At 39.4% G+C, this 21,398-nt stretch overlaps 2 protein-coding genes across 5 annotated transcripts in view; one reads left to right on the top strand and one right to left on the bottom strand.

Annotated features, from left to right (window-relative positions):
* hs6st3b (heparan sulfate 6-O-sulfotransferase 3b) overlaps positions 1-2,224 on the bottom strand; it is a 46,718-nt gene extending 44,494 nt beyond the window's left edge. Inside the window, exons 1-2 of one of the 2 annotated variants that reach the window (XM_077617918.1) lie at positions 2,056-2,224; positions 1,646-1,950 (exon numbers count right to left, since the gene is read on the bottom strand). In XM_077617918.1, coding sequence (XP_077474044.1) covers positions 1,646-1,950; positions 2,056-2,205 — 455 coding nt within the window. In that variant the 5' untranslated portion in view covers positions 2,206-2,224. Of the gene's footprint in view, positions 1-1,645 lie in introns of both variants that reach the window. The other variant, XM_077617917.1, reaches the window with a different exon arrangement.
* A 2,611-nt stretch (positions 2,225-4,835) lies between these two features.
* Positions 4,836-21,398, top strand: part of uggt2 (UDP-glucose glycoprotein glucosyltransferase 2) — a 35,719-nt gene continuing 19,156 nt past the window's right edge. For 2 of the 3 annotated variants that reach the window (XR_013304625.1, XM_077617246.1), the window contains exons 1-22: positions 4,836-5,009; positions 5,373-5,523; positions 7,025-7,107; positions 7,190-7,320; positions 8,869-8,981; positions 9,140-9,317; positions 11,984-12,080; positions 12,708-12,780; positions 12,881-12,981; positions 13,057-13,156; positions 13,365-13,425; positions 13,673-13,764; positions 14,194-14,344; positions 15,014-15,133; positions 15,205-15,290; positions 15,407-15,542; positions 16,109-16,240; positions 16,333-16,497; positions 17,423-17,546; positions 17,637-17,735; positions 17,981-18,075; positions 19,152-19,358. Coding sequence is in view for 2 of the 3 variants with exons in the window: in XM_077617246.1 (XP_077473372.1) it covers positions 5,396-5,523; positions 7,025-7,107; positions 7,190-7,320; positions 8,869-8,981; positions 9,140-9,317; positions 11,984-12,080; positions 12,708-12,780; positions 12,881-12,981; positions 13,057-13,156; positions 13,365-13,425; positions 13,673-13,764; positions 14,194-14,344; positions 15,014-15,133; positions 15,205-15,290; positions 15,407-15,542; positions 16,109-16,240; positions 16,333-16,497; positions 17,423-17,546; positions 17,637-17,735; positions 17,981-18,075; positions 19,152-19,358 (2,472 nt within the window). In the remaining variant the exon portion in view is untranslated. Of the gene's footprint in view, positions 5,010-5,372; positions 5,524-7,024; positions 7,108-7,189; positions 7,321-8,868; positions 8,982-9,139; positions 9,318-11,983; positions 12,081-12,707; positions 12,781-12,880; positions 12,982-13,056; positions 13,157-13,364; positions 13,426-13,672; positions 13,765-14,193; positions 14,345-15,013; positions 15,134-15,204; positions 15,291-15,406; positions 15,543-16,108; positions 16,241-16,332; positions 16,498-17,422; positions 17,547-17,636; positions 17,736-17,980; positions 18,076-19,151; positions 19,359-21,398 lie in introns of those variants that run through there. The other variant, XM_077617248.1, reaches the window with a different exon arrangement.

Here is a 21,398-nt window from a genome sequence, read left to right as displayed (position 1 = left end):
GGGGGCCAAATCTGGCCCGCCGCATCGTTTTGTGCGGCCCGAGAAAATAAATCATGAGTGCCGAATTTCTGTTTTAGGATCAAATTAAAATGAAGAGTATAGATGTATATGAAATTTCCTGATTTGCCCCCTTTTAAATCAATAATTGTAATGTTTTAATCATTTTTTCTGTGTTTTTAGTTCAAGTCATTTTGTAAAATCTAAAAATATATTTAAAAAAAGCTAAAATAAACATTGTTTTAGAGCTATAAAAAACTGAATATTCAGGGCTTTTAATACAGTTCTTTTAATCCATTTATAAAAAAAAATCTGAATATTATATCTAAAATGGTCCGGCCCACATGAAAACAAGTTGACGTTATAGCGGCCCGCGAACCAACCCGAGTCTGACACCCTTGATTTACACTGACATAAATGTTTCAAAATACAGGTGTGGTAGGAACAAAATAACTGAAACAGCACCCCAGGAAATTGAACAAAAACTATTCATTGAGGTTTGAAGTGGCCATTAAAAATCAAAATCCCAGGCTCATGATGAGCTTGACAATTATTTGTTATGTCCCCAAAAATCTTACATTGCTTTATAAGCCTAGCGGGTCACCGGGCTTTTTTAGTCTTCTGTAAGAAACCCTGTTAACCTCATTTGCGAGCCCCTCCCAGTTCAAATCAATTGGCAAGAAAACACCATAACTCAGTAGTCAGTCAGTGTAAGTTTAGTAGTAGAGCTTTCTAAAACAAGTGCGCAAGTAGAGCGCTGATCTATTGGCAATTAGGGTAAACACCGGGGATACTTAAACACATTTGTGCTAATAACATCACTGCGAGGGACTCCTGTATACAGTTGGTTAACGGACTTCCAGACTTAAGCAGCAACGGAACAACATTAGCGGTTCTGCTCAGAGTCTGGTCGTGTGGGACTGATGAGCCCACAACCACCAACCAGAATATTGCATCTATTTATAGTTTCAATGTTGAATGTGATGAATATTCTTTTTTCTCGCTCAGGTTGCAGTTATTGGATAATCAGACAATCAGTCTTTTGTGAACATTTGGAGAACACAGACATTCATTCATCTTACGTTCTGTCACGGGGGTGCTGGAGCGGAGAGAACAATGAGCAGGAGGCGGGTACTGGTTGTTAGCCAATTACAGGCCACAGAAAGACAAAAGAGCAATTTTAGAGGGTGAATACTGATTATTCCATTGAATTAACTCCATAATATAAAATAAGTTTAAAAATAACATTTTGAAGTCATTGGCGCCGGATGTGCAATACATTTTGACACATGAATGAATTGGACATCTCATGCCGTCAATGGTCATTGGAATATGAGCATTCAGAGGCAATTCTTCCCATTTAAATGAATGGGATATCTTGAGTTAAACACAATAAAATTAACCACGTGAAAACGTTAAAGTGTAATTGGGGGCCATAACCGGTGTAATTCTGTTTAGTTTTTTATTAATGTTTTATAAAATAGTCAACATTGAAATACTCAAACTAATAATTGAGCATATCTTAGTAAAGTTTTTAATGAGGAGCATTTGATTAAATGAAGTTGTTTGTTAAAGTTGCATGAGAAAATGAAGAACTGAGGAAAATATGAAGGGAAAAAATAATAATAATAAAAGATTGAGCATTTACCTTTTATTCCTCTGGACTTCCTTCTTCTCCATGATGACGGGCACGCAGTTGGTCAGCTCGGTCCAGTCGGCGTGGAGCCCGCAACTCCATCCCGTCGAGAAGCGCGAGAAGAGCCACGACTCGTCCTTGCCCGGCCGATGGCAGGTGCACTTCTTCTGGCCGGCCTTGCAGTCGCACGGCTGCTCCAGGCGGATATTCCTCACCAGGTGGCGGCCGAAGGTGGTCCCGCCGGTCTTCTGGATGTGCAGGAACACGATCACGTCGTCCCCCTTCATGTTGAACTCCACGCGCCGGTCCAGGTCTCGCTGCGTGAAGTTGAATTGGGACGCGATCTTAGCTGGGCTCTCGTCTTCCAGGTCCTGCTCGGCGAAATCGTCCCCGTCCTGAAAGCCCATGGAGAGCGGGCTCACCTCCGGCGCCGCGTCTCCGTTTTTCAGCGGGCACGACTGGCCGCCGGCGGGACAGATGTACTGGTAACCTATGGTGACAAAAAGCACAGCCAGGATGGGGACCAGGATCAGCTTGCCGGACTTATCATCCATGATGGGCTTCGTCTTCATTCCATCACTCGGGTGGGGTGGGGGGACGAGAGTTGGAGGGGGGGGTGAATCACCGCTCCTAATATTTGGCCCGCCACGTGTTGACGAGTGGACGTCGATGGGCTCGCGGGGAAAAAGCGCGGCGTGCCTGGGCTCCAAAGTTAAGCGGCATGGCGGCTTCAAAGTTCTACAGAAGCACGCTGGCCGCGATGTGCTGCGCCGACCGACGACGGAATGGAACGGAGCGCGCAAAGCGTGTTGTCTCGAGAGAGGATGTCGCAAGACTGGGACTGTTGCGCAGCCTCATACCCCCTCGTCAAACACCGCGCCCCCCCCTGCATCGCCACCGCCGCCCTCCACCCACCACCGGCCGCATCCCTCAGCCTCCCCGCCTGCTCGGGCGCTCTGACTGGCTGCGCCGGAGTCCGCTAATCGCCCGCCTCTGTGTGTGCGTGGGTGTGTGTGCATGTGTGTGTATGTGTATGTGTGTGTGTGTGTGTGTGTGTGTGTGTGTGTGTGTGTGTTCCCTTCCCACAGTCCCATTATCTCGTTTAGCAGGGTGCGTCGAGACTGATTCACTTGCTTTATTTGGTGACTATACATTGGACGGCAGTGAAACTTGGAGGGAGGGTGCATCTTGAGCAGGGGAAGAACAAATGTAGCTTTTTCTTCAAAATGGCTACTAAATGGGATCTTTACAATTAGGATACTAAATCATTCCTTCTCCTACTAGGTGTCGCCATTGTCCCGGCCGGGAACCAACCGGCCCCCTTTGATTGGAAGAACAACTACGTATTTTGTAAAAGTTTTTCATTCATTCAGCTTCCGAACTATTTATCCACACAACGGTCGTGGGGGTTACTGGGGGATGTCCCAGCTCATTTTAGGGGAGTAAAAGCGATTTAATTGCTAAAAATATTAAGGTTTGACAAACAAAATCAACAGATAAACATAATATTTATAATAAAAATGTATTCAGTGCATGTAGTATCCATCCAACCATCAACCTAATGGCCCTACATTGTATTAAATGGTTGCCATTGACAGCAATAGATGTCCAATATACATTGGATGTCTGTTCCTGCTATGACCACTAGGGTCAGCACTCACCGCTTATTTCTTAACCTTTACTTCAAGGGTTGGTTCGCGGGCTGCTTTAACGTCAACTCGATTTCATGTGGGCTGGACCATTTTAGATATAATATTTAGATTTTTTAAATAAATGGATTAAAAGAACTGGATTAAAAGCCCTGAATATTCAGTTTTTTATAGATCTAAAACAATGTTTATTTGAGCTTTTAAAAAAATATATTTTTAGATTTTACAAAATGATTTTTCAACTTAAAACAGAAAAAAATGATTAAAAAAATACAATTATTGATTTCAAAGGGGGAAAATCAGGAAATTTAATATACATCTATACTCTTCATTTTAATTTGATTCTAAAACAGAAAGTCAGCACTAATTATTTACTTTCCCGGGCCACACAAAATGATGCGGCACGCCAGATTTGGCCCCTGGGCCACCAGTTTGACACATATGCTTTAAATTATGAAGTGTGAGGAAGTCAGTGACTTTAATGAGTCAAGCTACAGGCACATACCACTCAAGATTCCAAAACGACTCATTGAGCAAACCTTTTAACTATAATTCATATGGAAATGTGAAGCATGATTTGCGGTCATTATTACATCTGCACCGTCTGAACGGATACCAAATAATAGCTATGGCAATTCATTCTGCCTTTTCAAATGGGCGTTTTTTACGGACACTGATTGTGGTCTGTGCTGGTTGGCTTAGCGACATACAAAATGTTCCGACAGTCGTTATGTACTGCAATTCACCATAACTGAAAATGAAATGAGTCTCCTGTGCCAACTGTTGGGAGGTGTATGAGCAGCTGTGGAAAAAATAACAGCATTTTGGTCCATGTTTATTTTAATAATCAGACATAAAAACAATCGAGTACTCAAATTTTGTGTTTAATCCAAATACTCCAACTCTTGAGGATTGTTCAATGCAAAAAGCTGAAAGCCAGTTCAAGTTTTAAAATGACCCAAAATGCATCTTTAGGTTGGAAAATGGTTTGTGGTAAATTTACTTTTGCAACTAATAATAAAATTTGAAGCCTGCAATGGTTCAGAATACCCATAGATACTACATATATATGTCTAGCTGTCTGAAGGGTGAGTCGCCCGCGTAGGCAACTGGCGGCCATATTGCATCGGGGAACTTCCCTGGAAGATGCAAAGTGAATGATTTACAGTCATTCATTTTCTAATCCGGGACCCGACAGGGATCGCAGGGGTGCTGGAGCATATCCCAATCAATTTTTTCCACTAAAACAATCATAACTCGCAGAGTACGATGTTATATTTAGCGAACACCTCCAACGCAAATTGCCAATCAGCGATTATGCCTGTTCCCGTTGGCTCAAAATTCACATCATAGCCTTATATATGATAATTATGATTCATACACTTACCTTGATTTTGGTGGAAAACTTCAAATTGAGCTTCATGCTCTCTAAGTAGTCCTAGATCATGCCTGCCTGAATCAGTCTATTAAGATGTTTAAACGAGTCATGTTTTGTTCACTGTTGGAATGGGTATGTCGGGGAAAATATTTTATTACTAATATAAAGGCAAACCACTAGATCCATAACCAAAATTAGTAGTCATGAAAATAAATAATTAGGTCCCCAACGGGCAAACTTCACGTGACTATCAGTACCAGTTGCAAGCATAGCGGTTGCTAACGCCATCCCAAAAATAGACACCGGAAGTCATAGTATTTGCATGGTAGCGGTCAGGATCAATATCATGGTGAGGGATGTTATATACAACATTATACACAATATTAGTATAATAGTAATAATGTCCGACTTTTCCCTCCGATCATGTAGCGGTTTTAGTCCTAACATTTACCGTGCATTCGCCCATCCAAGTGCTTAAACGTAATACTTAGTCGATTTAAGTGTAAAGTGATTTGTTTGATTAGGCGATCTGGTCTTTGCAGGTGCATGGTAATTGCCATGATAAAAATGTTGATTTTTTTGGGGCATTTATGCAATAATTTCTAACTAAGATGCAACTGAGTTTAGGCTGTAACTTTCATTTACTACGTGGCACAAGCCGGTCACATGTAGAAGGCGTGCTGGAATACACCGCTTGTTTTTTTTAACGCAGGTTTTTCACAAATTGTTGACACGATGAAGATGAGGAATATTTTCCTGCTGTTGCTGATCATCAACGTGCTTCACACTTCATCGCCATCCAAAGGCGTTAGTGCAAGTCTAAAAGCCAAGTGGCACGCGACTCCTTTCCTTTTGGAGACAAGGTACAGAACTTTTCACTCTTATGGATCGCCTATTATAGTCCAAATCTTTGCATTTCATGTTACAGTGCAACTGATTTTCAAACAAAATAGAACTGGGACTCGCAGGTCAAACACATCGCACATTGAGTTAATTTTATTGGTCATTTACAACGTTGTTATATATACTTTTAACAATCAGTAGAAGCTCCTATGGTGAAATAACCCAGTTTTCTTTTAGGAGTGTGGTTTTCTCTATTCAAAATGCAAATGATCAATTTTTGTAAACAACTCGAGCACTTTTTTTCTGCCTCCTTCAAAATGTCTTCCTTTCTTCCAAGCATCCTCTTGTTTTGGTCAAAATACCTCAACTATCAAAAATAATAGAACACTTAAGACCGTCTGCTTCTTGCAACAAAACACAAAACTAAAAATCAGTCTGCTACAATATGAAATGCTTAGAAATTGAGAGACACATTTTTCCAGTAATTGATCAAACTACTGTTGCTTCAGGTCATTTGACTGTATTTTATTGATGAAGCATTACTGTGTGGCACATTGCCCTAAACCAGTACAATATTGCATATACAGTGGTACCTCGAGATACGAGCTTAATCCGTTCCGGAACTGAGCTCGTATGACAAGATTCTCGTAACTCGAGCGGACGTTTTCCATTGAAATGAATGGAAAACAAATTAATTCGTTCCAGCCCTCTGAAAAAACACCAAAAACAGGATATTGGATTGGAATTTTTTTTTATTTCTTCTAATTCGCCATCTATTAACAAAGTAACACATAACTAGTGGTTTAATAGTTTTTTTTCCACGACAACGCACTCGTAAACGGAACAAACAAATTTAAATTAACTTGGATTAATATATACAGACACTCAAACATACGTTTAATGTAACTTTACACAAAACTGAATTCTAATTTTGTTGTAATCTTTTGTTACCTTGGTTTTCCGGGTTGGCGGTTTGCCACGCCTCCACCCTCACGTTCGCTATCGATGGACTGTTTGCTGTTGTATTGCCTTCAAAATATTCCCAAAATGATGCACACAAATGTCCTCACAATAGGATAACGCACGACCACTTGCCAACGACAAATAGTCTTTAAAGAACGATCGCGGGAGCTTCTTTCCTTAGAAAGAATAACAGGAAATACAATAGTTGAGCTTACCCACGTATTGATTGTGGGTAATGAAGTTTTATTCTGAGAAAGGTTGCCACTGCCTATGGGTGTTGTGTGCACGAGTGTACTTCATTACCCAGAAAGCCCTCTTTTTGCTTGCGCGTTGCGCGTTTCCTGGTTTTAGGAGAAACTCGTCTGAATTAATCGTTCCGTGCTCGTAAACATTGTTATACACAAAAGATATGCAAAAAAGACCTGGCTTGGTCGCATCACGAAATTTTGATCGCATGACGGGCGAATTATTCGATCGAAATTTCCGCCGTAAGACGAAAATTTTGTATGACGAGCGGTCGTATGACGAGGTACCACTGTATTTAATCTCCCCTTTCAGTGAATTTATTGGAGAGGATGGCAATGAAAAATTCTGGCAGTTTGTTGACACCGTTAAAGAGCTCACCGTGTACAAGCAAGGAGGTTTGTGATGAAGTTTGAATCCATTTGAACTCCATTTTCCACATAGTTCAATTCCAATTTCTCTCATTGTAACCCGTCCCAGAGTCTGTACGTTCCTACTACAACCTTCTGATCAGGAAAGCCAACCAGTTCCTGACGGATCTTCAAATCAACTTGTTGAAATTGGCTCTATCCATGCGCTTCTACTCACCAGCTGTTCACGCCTTCCAGCAGGTATGATGTGATAACAAATTAAAATTGTGTGAAACCTGTTACTTTTTGATGATGCCTTTCTCGATGCTTGGTCGGGGGGCTTCATGCTGTGGGTGCTAAGGGAATTATTCATGACCGATTAACCCGCCTACATCATTTGTATTACAGGTTTGGTGCAATGCTTCCTTTAGGAGTGTTTATTTATTTTTTATTTTCTAATATCTAGCCTTGGACCGATGACGCCGGGCTCGATGCTATCTTTACTTACAATTGCTGTGGCACAACTGAGTCATTCTTTTGAAAATACTGGGTGAAATATTTGACTTGAAATTGAACCGTTCAGGGATTATTATCGTGAATGATGCTGCAATTGGTCTTTTAGTGCTGCAGGCTTTTCACTTGCCTTTACATCATGTGAAATGATAAAAGATAAACCTTCCACTGGTCTGTAATGACATTTCATACATCCCAGCTGTAAAGATTCATTCAGTGTTTTTGTAAAAATGTTATTTGTCATTAAAATATATATACAGTGAATAATAATATGGAAAAACAGATGTAATCTAAAATTATATGTATACATGTTTATATGACATGTGGGCGTGTAAATAATATTTTGGGTCATGTACACCATATAAAATATTGTGGCCCATGGATGCCATAATTTAGGAGATTACGTGAATTTCTTTTTAAATTTTTTAAATTTATTTTATCTTTTAGATCACAGGTGTCAAAGTGGCGGCCCAGGGGCCAAATCTGGCCCGCCGCATCATTTTGTGCGGCCCGAGAAAGTAAATCACGAGTGCCGACTTTCTGTTTTAGGATCAAATTAAAATGAAGAGTATAGATGTATATTACATTTCCTGATTTTCCCCCTTTTAAATCAATAATTGTCATTTTTTAATCAATTTTTTCTGTGTTTTTAGTTCAAAAATGATTTTGTAAAATCTAAAAATATATTTAAAAAAGCTAAAATAAACGTTGTTTTAGATCTATAAAAAACTGAATATTCAGGGCTTTTAATCCAGTTCTTTTAATCCATTTATATAAAAAAATATCTAAATATTAGATGTAAAATGGTCCAGCCCACATGAAATGGAGTTGACATTAATGCGGCCCACCAATCAACCCGAGTCTGACACCCTTGTTTTAGATGTAGTATCTGTCCCAGAAATTCTGACTAAAACCAAATTGTATAAAATCAATAGCAGCATAAAACAGCAATAGTTTATTTTGAGATTATTGTAGTAAAACAAATCAATCTGCTCCTAAGACTGTTAAAAATGGACACAAATTCAATATGCTAGAATATGGCTTAAATTTTACAAACAGAAAATCACATGGCAAAATATTTCAATGATAAAGATATGGCCAAATGAACATATGTAGTCTACACAAACACTGACTTTGTAGCGTATTACAAAAGGTGCTAGAACAAGATGAAATGTTCATTAATTTTCACAAATATGTCAATAAAAGTCACCCAAATGTAAACAAAGAAATTGCAAGGACAGTGTCAGCCATGTATTTTGACGTTGTTGTTGTTAAAAACTAGCTATTTCTCCCCAGATTGCCAGCGACGAGCCGCCACCCGATTCTTGTCCGGCTTTTGTCTCCATTCATGGCCAACGTAGCTGCAACACAAAGGCCATCAAAAAGCTCCTGAAGGCAGCCGCGGGCAGGTAAATCCAAGGCACGCAAGTATGGATCTATCTAGATGCCAGAGCGTCGGTGGAAAAGTTTTCCCAGTTAATTTGATATTGGAAATCTTTGACACTCCAAACGCTTTTGCCTGTGGAAAAGTCAAATGTCATTTTCCGTTCCCCCTTTTCTCTTGCAGGCCTCATCCACATTTGCACAAAAGTGATCACGTGTATCCCGGGGCTAATAAAACAGACGTCCCGGTCGTGATTTTGTACGCTGAGATCGGAACCAAGGCGTTCACCAATTTTCATAGCGTGCTAACAGAAAAGGCGGAAGGAGGGGCGCTCACGTATGTACTGCGGCATTTTGTGGCGGTAAGTAGCCGAGTCCTGAACAGAAAAAAAACGGAATAATTTTTGATGATTTTGGGGCCTTTCCAGGTCTTCTTTTTTTTTTTATAACCTTGTTTTTTAGGCTGTTTTTTTTTCTCCCAATTGTTCGTTTTCAAACATGTCGACACTGTATATCAAGGGTGTCAGACTCGGGTTGGTTCGCGGGCCGCGTTAACGTCAACTTGATTTCATGTGGGCCGGACCATTTTAGATATAATATTTAGATATTTTTTTTATAAATGGATTAAAAGAACTAGATCAAAAGCCCTGAATATTCAGTTTTTTATAGATCTAAAACAATGTTTATTTTAGCTTTTTTAATATATATTTTTTAGATTTTACAAAATGATTTTTGAACTAAAAACACAGAAAAAAATGGATTAAAAAATGACAATTATTGATTTAAAACGGGGAAAATCATGAAATTTAATATACATCTATACTCTTCATTTTAATTTGATCCTAAAACAGAAAGTCGGCACTCATGATTTACTTTCCCGGCCCACACAAAATGATGCGGCGGGCCAGATTGTGCTGTAGTATATTATTGGTGGGTACTTGAGAAATGACTTTTTTTTTTACTATTTTATTCCAAAATCTTTCTAATTTAGCCTTATAGTTTGTCCAACTGTTCCAAATCTGCCAAACTACTCACTTTTCAATCGCATATGCACTTTTTTTAAATTAAATTTACCACCCTTACTTCACACTAATCATTCCTGCGATATAGACTTTATTAAAAAGTCTAATTATGTCTCCATCTCCCTCCTTTTATTTGTTTTTTAAACCAACCTTTAACCGAGCAAATTACAGCAAAACATCTTCTGTTTGTTGTCGTTAGAAGGTTAGTAACACAAGTGTGAGGTCATGAATACTCATTCTTAGCTCTTTTTATTGATTTAATGTTTTTTTTAACATGTGTTGACCTCGTGTTGTCCCAAATGGAAAAGAAAGTAACAAAAAAAGGAACACTTCTTTCAGCCACGGTGAAGAAAAGCAAGGGTCGAGGTGCACTGTGGGTATTTTTAATGGTGCGAAGCGTTGAATCTGACACGGGTGTCAAGGTGACTGTCCTGTTTGTGTACCTTTACTTTGTGTTCCCAGTGGAAAAATATTTTTTTGTGCTCTGCCTGACTGATGGAGTCGAAATGCCTTTCTAGATTACCCCAAACAAACGCTTCAGATACTTGCGGGGGGTCACGGCCATTCAGACGTGGTCAACCGTTTATTAATGCCGGGTTTCAAAGTGTTGTGACTTCCTCAGAAAGATTGGTCAGTCAAACGTTATGGCTTGCTTGATTGGACAGTAGCATAATTCACCTGGATATAAGTGGAGACTTCAACCACCAAGATCACAGGTGTCAAAGTGCCGGCCCGGGGGCCAAATCTGGCCCGCCACATCATTTTGTGCGACCCGAGAAAGTAAATCATGAGTGCCGACTTTCTGTTTTCGGATCAAATTCAAATGATTATAGATGTACATTACATTTCCTGATTTTGCCCTTTTTAAAATCAATCATTGCAATTTTTTAATCCAATGTTTTTCTTTTGTGTTTTTAGTTCAAAAAGCATTTTGTCAAATCTAAAAATACATATATCAATATTTTCCGTTTTCCAATTTATTATTGAACATAATGACAACAAAAATTTAGTTTCCATTTGAAATGAAAAACATGATTAAAAGACATTTTCCCTTACTAAGAAAAATAGATCAAATAAACATTGCTTTAGATCTATAAAAACAGTGTTTGTGTTTTTAGTTCAAAAAGCATTTTGTAAAATCTAAAAATAAAAATATAAATATTTTCCGTTTTCCAATTTATTATTGAACATAATTTAAAAAAAAAAAAAGTTTCCATTTGAAATGAAAAACATGATTAAAAGAAATTTTCCCTTACTAAGAAAAAAAAGCTCAAATAAACATTGCTTTAGATCTAGAAAAACAAACTATTTAGGGCTTTTAATCCAATTAAAAAAAATCTAAATATTAGATCTAAAATGGTCCGGCCCACATGAAATGTTAACGTTGACATTAATGTTGGCCCCGAACAAACCTGAGTTTGACACCCTTGACCAAGATGGTCATAAATCAGGACTTTCTATTTTCTAAACATCTTCACACTCTTCCAAAACAGTGATTAAACACTATTTTAAACTCGGGCGAATTTTTATGGGAAGTATCGATAACGTGATTTCTTTCCAACAGTGTGAGTGTCTGTATTTCAAGGCAGCAAAAAAAACGAAAAACTGCGTAGTTAAGTAGACATTGGTACATATTAAATATTTTTCCACTGCCTATGGGAATTTGATGCGAGTTGTATTTATTAGTCTTGCCGGAAGAATCTTTTTAAAATGAAGCAAAATGCAGTAATGTTCGTTACGAGTCTTCAGTGACTTGTTAGCCGCATTTCTACAACGCCCGTCATGTAATGAGAGAGTTGCATTTATTTATAGCAGCATAATTAAAAAGCGGCTACTTTAGGTAGCCTTGCAGATTCATTCTTCTTTGCTTTAAAAGCTAAATTGGACCTTTTCGACTAGACTCTGCTCGGAACGATACTCTGACAACGACAGGGATATTTTGCAAATACTTTATGAAGTAATGGACATGGCTCAATGATTAAAACTGCCTCTAATTATTTAAACAGAATCCAAAGGAGCAGAAGATGCTTCTTTCTGGCTATGGAGTCGAGTTAGCAATCAAAAGTACTGAATATAAGGCAGTGGACGACACCCAAGTGAAAGGTTTGTCTCCTATGAATTAACTAATTATTGATGAACATTGTGGCCAAAACTATACCGTATTTTGCTGTTTAATATACCCACCCATTTAATATACCCGGGTATATTAAACAGCAGGGGTATATTAAATGGCGCACAAACGGGAATGTACGATCCACTACGTACTCTTTATGCCGTGACGGGGTGCATCAACGTTTTGCAGACTAAAACTACTTACTGCTCAGGTTAAAACTACTTGCTGCTGAATAAAGTCTGACTTGGAATTTTAGTGAACTTAAGTATCTATAATGATGCCCCCATGAACACCATACAAATCTTGCCAAAAAAGCTGAGTTGCCGTTTAATATACCATATTAAACGGCAGGGGTATATTAAATGGCGCACAAACGGGAGGCTCAAAAAAGCAAAAATCATTTACCGTATTTTCACGACTATAAGGCGCACTTAAAAGTCTTAAATTTTCTTCAAAATAGACAGGGCGCCTTATATATGGAAAAAAATTAAAATGTGTCATTCATTGAGGGTGCGCCTTATAATGCGGTGCGCCTTATAGTCGTGAAAATGCGGTAATATACCCGGGTATATTAAACGGCAAAATACGGTAGTACGCTCTGTTTTTTGGATTTATAGATTCAAAGACAATCCTAAACGCAGAGGAAAGTGAAAACAATGAAGTTCAAGGATTCTATTTTGGAACCCTGACGTAAGACATTTCACTTGTTTACCACCGTATCGGGTTCACCAGATGAAGGCCATACTATGAAGCTATAACATTTTATTTTTATTTTTATTCATCGCCCCAGGAAATCTCATCCTGAGCTCCAGGAGCAACTCGGTGAACTCCGAAAGCATTTGATGGAAAGTACCGACAACATGGCTCCTCTTAAAGTGTGGGAGCTGCAAGGTGTGCAATCGCACTGTCCCCTCACTAACAGGCTACAATTTCCGACTTTCTCTTTGAATTATTTGATCCCCGCAGACCTCAGCTTCCAAGCGGCCGCCCAAATCCTGTCGGCGCCCAAATTTGACGCTTTGAAAATCATGCGAGACCTCAGTCAGAATTTTCCAAGCAAGGCAAGGTTAGAAAAACACAGTCACCAGACATATTTGCTTCAAATCACAAAAAAAGGCCACCAGTACCATTTGTTTGGTTTCAGGGGATTTGCGGCCATCTTGAGCTTGCTAGCTTTTTCCTAGATTAAAACTGTCATTTTACTAGCGGCCTCAGGTGTGATAAACGCCGACGGTAAGCGCCGGTTTTACTGTACCGCTTTACTATTCCCACAGATCACTGACAAGAGTGGCTGTAAAGAGCGAGATGAGAAAAGAAATTGAGGAGAACCAAAAGGTGCGCCGTCATAATCTGTGTCCAAACATGACAACGCCATAAAAGACTTTGCAGGTTTTGACGGTTGAGATTTTTTGATCTGTATCTGGAATAACTTCCCACGTCATCAGTTTTTTTTCCCCGAGACTTTTGTCCTTGATCCTGCGCAGGCTTTTATGTACCTTTTTTCTTTTTAGTCTAAAAGGAAAACAGGAAGGAAAAAAAAATATTCTGCCCGTCAAACAACTCTTTGTGCTCCTTCTTTCAGCATCTGAGTGAGACCATTGGTGTTAACCCAGGAGATAGCCAGCTCTTTATAAATGGTCTACACATTGATCTGGATGTTCACAACCCTTTCAGGTAGGATTCCAAGCGAAGGTCATGGTTTTATGTCTACCTATCCTCCCCCGCTGGAAACCTCAGACCGGGCAATCTCAAACCGATTCCACAAAGTCCCGCAGTCGGTTTGTGTTTTTGTTCCAACCGATCCAAGGACAGACATTTTAAGATAATAAGATAATCGGACATAGGTTTTGTCATCATCATTGACTCGACAAAAAAGCCTAATTGTCATCATAGATTTAAATGGTAATTATCACGTAACTTCCGGGCGACCAAAAGATCGGCGACCAAAAGACCGGCGAGCAATTGACCGTGTACCACCCACTGCAGCCCTTTAAGGACCGGTTGAGACCCCGATCTCACAACCTTGAAATGTGTTACTGTTGCCACCTGATGACCAATTTGTAGTGATTTATAACCCCCTTCCCCCCGTCTTTTTTTGGATAGCATTTTGGAGATCCTTCGAAGTGAGGCCAGGGTGTTGGAAGGTCTTCACAACCTGGAGGTGAAAGGGGAGCATCAGAGCCAGCTGCTAAGATTGCCCGTGAACGACGTGGCAGACAGCTACGCCTTAGATATCAGACATCCCGCTATAATGGTACGTTGTGGTGACTCATCCATCCGTTCTGGACAGCTCGGCCAGTAACAATTGGAACGCAATCATCTGCTGATGAATCGATTTCAATTAGAATGTTGGAAGTCTTTCACTTTTGGAGGTGTAAAGAATATCTCAATTTAATCAAGCAATTAAAAAAAAAACATCCTTTTGATGGCGTTGGATGGCGGAAAGGGCAGTTTGGCAATAGCGAGTCGACTTCCTGCATTCTGCTTTTAAATTGATTTTTACAGTTTCCAAAAGATTTTTAATGTGGATTAAAATGTTTGTTTTGGCTGGTCAAAGGCGCGTATTGCAACATTCCTCCTTTTTTGGTATTTCCCAGCAAACCTTGAAAACGCAATTAAAATTTGTTGACCTCAAATTTGAAGTTCAACTCACCTTTTTTTATCTGCAATATTACATTTTTTTTTAGACATTACTGTTGAATTATAATGCTTTCACTTATCACTCACTACACCTATGGGCTGACCATGGAATGGCAGAATGGTATTGGTAGGCAATAAGTCCGCTTCAGTCTTGAAGTCAAAATAATTGGAGTTTCTCTTAATTTTTTTTGTTCTATTCGTGCTGCCACGTTACGATGTATCCTTGATGTGATATTACAAGTCATGTTTTTTTGTCGTTGTTGTCCATCTTCTACATTCTCAGTGGATGAACGACATTGAAAATGACCCAATGTACGGCAACTGGCCTTCAGGTGTCAAAGAACTGCTCAGAACCACTTTTCCAGGAGTCATTCGACAAATCAGACGAAATTTCTTTAACCTGGTGAGTCCGAGGCCTCGAAATTGGTGACCTGATTTTTGGACGAAAAAAAAAGTGTTTATGACTTGTGGTAGGTGCTTTTCCTCGATCCAGAAAAGGAGAAAAGTGTGGAGCTGGTGAAACTGGCGGGGCTCTTCTACAAGCACAAGATCCCCCTGAGGTGGGTGCATCTGTTGCCACTTTATGCTCCACTTTGGGGCGTTCATTCTCTTTAGTCAGGCACTCTTTCTCATTTCATCTGCAAATTGAATACTTGTTTTGCTCACTTTTTGCCAGAATTGGATATGTGTTTGTTGTCAACGGCGAGGAGGAGATTGATGGCTTCTTGGATGCGGGGGTCGGCTTTTACCGACTCCTGAATTACATCGCGGACGAGTATGATTTATCCCAGGCCCTGATCTCCATGTCCTCAGTAAGTCAATCGGGGATATAAATCTGTGTTCTTCTTTTTGCGCTTCTTACTGATTATCTCAAGTACTGTTGTCGAGTCGTCGTCGTTTTTTTTTCTTCCGCCCTTTGCATTGTGGAAGTTAGTCGGTCTTAGCGTTTGGGCATGATTGAACAGTAATCCCTCGATTATCGCGGTTAATGTAGACCAGACATGGCCGCGATAAAGGAAAAATCGCAAAGTAGGCTCATGCCTATTTAAAAAAAAAAATACTAATAAAAAATATTATTATTTTTACTTCAGACAGGGGAGTGGCTTCCGCTTGCAAATTTCAGCATGGATTTTCCTATTTTTATGAACTTAAAAATATATATATAATTAACAAAAAATAAAATTCCCCAGAAAAAATATATAATTTAAAAAAAAATTCCCCAGAAAAAATATATAATTAACAAAAAAAAAATTCACCAGAAAAAAAAACGTGATGTCGTGAGGCCACGATAGTTGAAGCCGCGATATTCGAGGGATTACTGTATAAAGTTTTTTTTTTAATTTTTTTTCTCCCTCATCTAACTTATTATTCAATGCAGTTGTACAACAGAGTCAATGAAGGGGAAACACTGACAACGGACACAATCACCGCTTTCCTGAAGAGCAAATTCCCCAAAGCCAACGCGGGACGCATTCTCGGCGTGGAATCGGAGTATGATGACCAAAGGAAGGTGTGGCGTGAACATTCATTAAAAAGTTATTTTCTTTTATAGTTATTGCTTCTCAAGAGTAATTATTGTAATCACTTGTTTATGTGCCCCAGGATGGCGTCTTGTTTTACAAAAAGAGCGGCTTGGGCGACCTTCCGTTCGCGTTATTTAACGGTGTTCCCCTGAGTCCTGATGATATGGAACCGGATGAGTTGGAGAGCGTTATCCTGCAGCGAATAATGGACTCCACCACGGACTTCCAGAAAGCTGTTTTAAAGGTACTAGGACGGCTAGCCTCGCAGGGGACTTTAATGTAAATCCACCCAAAAAATTGAATTGAATTGAATGCTTTTATTGACATTATACAAGTAGAATGAGATTTAAGGCTTCAAAAAATTCAGAGACAATAAAGCAGAGGTATCAAACTCCTATTTATCGCGGGCCACATTGTATGGCCGTTGTCTGCAATTACCAATCGACTAATTTACAACTATAATCGATTATAAAATGAATGACAAATTTGAGTCAATCAATTATTTGAGACCTTGACCTAAATGCACATTATCCCGTTTTTGAGGGCATTTAATGGTAAATATTCTCTTCTTTATTTTGTCATTCTTTTTATTTAATTATTTACATGACGTGAATATAAAGGGAACAAAAAGTAAATACTTTTTTTAATTGGGAAAAAAAACTCAGGAAAATAATAATGATGCTCTTTTAAATAAAAATAAATAAAAATATTTTATTTCAAGAACTTTGATATGCTCACATGCAATGTTCCCTCTAATTTTTTGTTTGTCTGGGCAGAAAGACAAGCTCCCTGAGCACACTGAATACCGGTGTGAGCAACATCATCATTGCTCGCTATGGGCACACACCAGTATCACACCTGCCATAAGCAGGTGTATGTCTACTACACATAAATGATTTAGTAATAATAAAATGTAATGATTAATATCTATGAATGGGCGGCCCGGCGGATGAGTGGTTCGCGCGTCGGCCTCACAGCTAAAAAAAAGGGTTTTTTTTTTTTTTGTGCGCTCCATATGATTTGCTGTGCGCTCCATATGATTTGCTGTTCGCAGAGAAGACGAGAGTAGTGCGCAATTGCGCACGCGCGCAGCTTAGAGGGAACATTGCTCACACGGTTGTTTTCAAACACCTCAATGTATGATGCAACACATCGACTATGGTTTGCAGGGTCATTTGACTGAAGGAAGTGATGTGGTGGATTACCTCATGGAACAACCCAATGTGGTCCCAAGAATGAATCCACTCATTCTAAGTGTAGACAGGAAATATTTGGACTTCACTTCCAATCCAGGTGACCTCACCTCTTTAAAAGTGTACAGTGGAGATGCCTATATTTCCGACTTTCCTTATTATTATTTTTTTTTGTTTTGCTTGCACATAGTTACAAGTGACTGGGAGGACACCACTATGTTTTCCTTCCTGGACACCAGAGACAAGACCGCTGTGATGGCCAACAAAATCAAATACTTGACTAATAATGGTGAGAATGTATTGAGTGTTTGACCAAAGTCGATTTGGTCATTTAATGTATGTTTGATTTTATTTTCTGGAATATTCGGTTTCCAGATGTCTTGTTTTGTTTTTGTTCAAGATGATTCGAGGACTTAAACTTGCAGGATATATGTTTAATATTAAATGGAAGAGGGGATTTACTAATATTGGGATTAATGGAGGTCACTGAGGCCCGAAAGGAACTTTTGCAATTTTTTTCCTCATTTCCTGCAGATGAAGATGGGATGAGTGCTGTTACCATGTGGATTGTGGGAGATTTCCAGAAAGCCTCTGGAAGAGCATTGTTGCATGCTGCACTTAATCTTTTGGTGAGTAACACCCGTCGGCCAATATTTATCGGGATTTTCAAACTGTAAGGTGAGACTGTCTTCCCATTCTTTGAACCTCGCGCTTGATAGTGCAGTGCGGCTTATTGATTGGTTTTTCCAGGGTAAAAAGAAGCATGCCTTTTGGTGTAAATATGACTATAAACACTGTGTTTATTGTCTAGTGTGGTTTAGATATGAATGACTAAAGTTTTTAATGTTAAATTTGGTGGGTGCACTTAAATTTGTATGAGTAGCACATTCAACATTTATATTATTATATTGTTGAATTTCCAGTTGAAATGGATTGAACGTCATTTTAGTTGTTCAAATTCACAGCAAAAGCATAATAAAAGACTCACTTGCGGTTCTAGAACCACACTTTGGAGGCAAAAGATTAATCTTCAGTGGCACTAAATGAGTTAATTCAAATGTCATTTTTATGTGCATGGATGAATGTTTTTTTTTTGGGGGGGGAAGATTTTTTACCATGATTTGGCTTAAGTATTTAAGAAAAATAGTCAAGTCATTATAGCTCAGGTATGTCAAAATGGGTCAGCACTTATTTCCAAAGTCTCCTTTTCTGAACCGCTTTATCCTCACGAGGGTCGCGGGGGGTGCCGGAGCCTATCACAGCTGACTTCGGGCCAGAGGCGGGGGAAACCCTGAATTGGTGGCCAGCCAATCACAGGGCACAAGGAGACAAAAACCATTCACGTTCACACTCATACCTAGGAGCAATTTAGAGTGTCCAATCAGCCTACCATGCATGTCTTTGGAAGGTGGGAGTAAACCGGAGTACCCGGAGAAAACCCACACAGGCCTGGAGCGAAAATGCAAACTCCACACAGGTGGACCAACCTGGATTTGAACCCGGGGTCTCCCCCTGTGAGGCCGACGTGCTAACCACTCAGTCGCTCATTTCCAATGTGTCAGTCAGAATTCATTTGAACCAATCAACAAATCTTTGCTCCAAGCTGAAAATAAAACGTGTGATACATGTGTGTGTGTGTGTGTGTGTGTGTGTGTGTGTGTGTGTGTTATATCATTGCTGTGCCTGTTTGTGTGTGTCCAAGCAGAAGGCCAACCGCGGAATGCGCGTTGCGGTGTTGGCTAATCCCAGCGGTAGGCCCACAGAAGATAACACGGCCGTATACCGGGCTGTTTGGGCTTCACTCGTCACCCAGAAGAATAAAGCCGCGGCTGAGTTTGTGCAAAAACTTGCAACGGAGCAAAGTTACCAGCTCCTCCAGCAGGGGACCAAGATGAAGGACTTGCTGCTGCAGGTAACAGACGCAGCGAAGCATGCGCTTGCGCTTTCAGGGACATTTGCATTTATTTCTCATTTGGGCTGAATGGAAGTCACTTGGCTGTCTGAGAAGGGGAACAAAAGAAAAACTCGGTCATTCTAATGCAATGCAAGCTCAAAACCTCTTTCATTCAGTCATCCTAAAGTCATTACTATCACCTTGAGAAAATATTCATCTTGTTTTAAAAAAGGACATTTTATTTAGCTGACAGAAGGTCTAGTTTGTAATATAAACGAGGCAACGTAATGCATTTACTCTTCAAAATGAAAGCAAAATTAGTGGATTCAGATCTTTTTTGTAATGGCTCAAATTGGCAAACATTAGTAGTAACCAAAAATAGATGTTAAAATGACAGGTATTTTGTAGGCATCTTAAAAAGGTGCTGTCTTGAAATAAATAAATAAAAACAGCAACACAATTCAATTTAGTGCACTGAATAGTTATTAATTTGTCAATTGTGCATGCATTTGCAACAAAAATAAAGCCAAAGTAAAGCAGACTACACAACAAAAGTCCCAGATGGGTTTTGTTTTCAACTTTTTTTTTTTTTTTTCAACACGTTAAATTTGAATTTAAAACCAATTTTCACCAAATGTCACTCTTCAGCCCAGGTTTGCAAAATCTGTTATGAGAGCATTTTTCTTCCGTCATTGTCCCATTGTCCTCATTTCTCCACTACGTGTCGGGAAGGAAATTGTCGCTGTTTTCAAAGCTAACACGTTCTCCTCATCAACCAGGCGAGACAATTGGGGAAGTAGATTTTCCGCGGCTGGAACACGCAATCAGTCATCGTGGGTGAAATGTGCGTATTTCTGACAAGAGCGTGTGGGGTGACTCTATCAGAAAAATAAATGATAGCATTTTAGGCATAAGTGACAAGCATAACAGCAAAAGGTAGGATAATAAAGGTCCGTAGCCGTCACCCGCTGAGATTTGTCTGACACAGCTTTCTTGATTTAAGTGCCCTGCCTGACTAAATGGTGATTGATGAAGCCATCTTCTCATTCCCCTTCTGAACATAAGCTCTCAGAATACATTTGGAAGCGTGTGTGACGCTCCCCAGCCTGCCCATGTCGACTTGGGCAGCCCACTTGCTGTCAGTTCCGCTCCATCTGTCACTGTGGCGGATATCCTGGCGTCCAGATATGGACGAGCAGCAGAATGCATTATTTTATTAAGCTTTTACAGGCCTTTTCGCTCACACCGGACACTCACCGTCATGATTAAAGCCGTCATTTTCTCCTCTGTTTTGCTCCGTATATGGCTGTAACAAATCAGGTGACAGCAGCGTTATGGTTTCTCATTAGGAGAATGTCACTGATCGCACTTTACGCTGACACAACAACAACAAAACCCGACAGTATCATGTTTTTAACCGTACATTTTGGTTATCATGATCACTATCTTATAAATGGGGTAATTATGTAAAAATCTGATTTATGTCCTATACAAATCTGATAGTTGTCATGTAAAAACCTGAAATGTAAGAACGTTGGATTCAACTCCTGATTGAGTTTGCGCTTTGCGGTCATTTACATGCAATGACACTAAACTTTTTATTTTACAAATTAACAGCTTACCAGAAAAGCATCTCTTTCCCATGGCAATAAATTTGTATTTTTACTTTTTGTCTATTTGATTAGGACATTACACAAAAATCTAATCCTCAACCCAAAGCTTTAATGTAAATATGCCTATGTAAATAGATCTGTTGTCCTTAAGATACATGAGTTATCTAATAAAGTCCATGTAAAACAGAGAAAAATAACTATAATTCCCATTATTTAAATGATAGATGTCACATTTTTGCATGATAGCTGTCGTACATAATGCCACGTATTCACACATTTATCGCAATTCTACATGCTAATGATCACATTTTTACATGACAACTAATGTTTTTACATTATGGCTATCACGCTTTTAATGATAGTCATCACTGTTTCATATAATTTGGTATTATGTTTTTATTACGTCTATATATGATGGTTATCGCGTTTTTACACAATACGTATC

This window comes from Stigmatopora argus, chromosome 13, assembly GCF_051989625.1.
Source record: "Stigmatopora argus isolate UIUO_Sarg chromosome 13, RoL_Sarg_1.0, whole genome shotgun sequence".
In the NCBI taxonomy this organism is placed as follows: Eukaryota; Metazoa; Chordata; class Actinopteri; order Syngnathiformes; family Syngnathidae; genus Stigmatopora; species Stigmatopora argus.
This window is presented reverse-complemented; position numbering and strand designations above follow the sequence as displayed.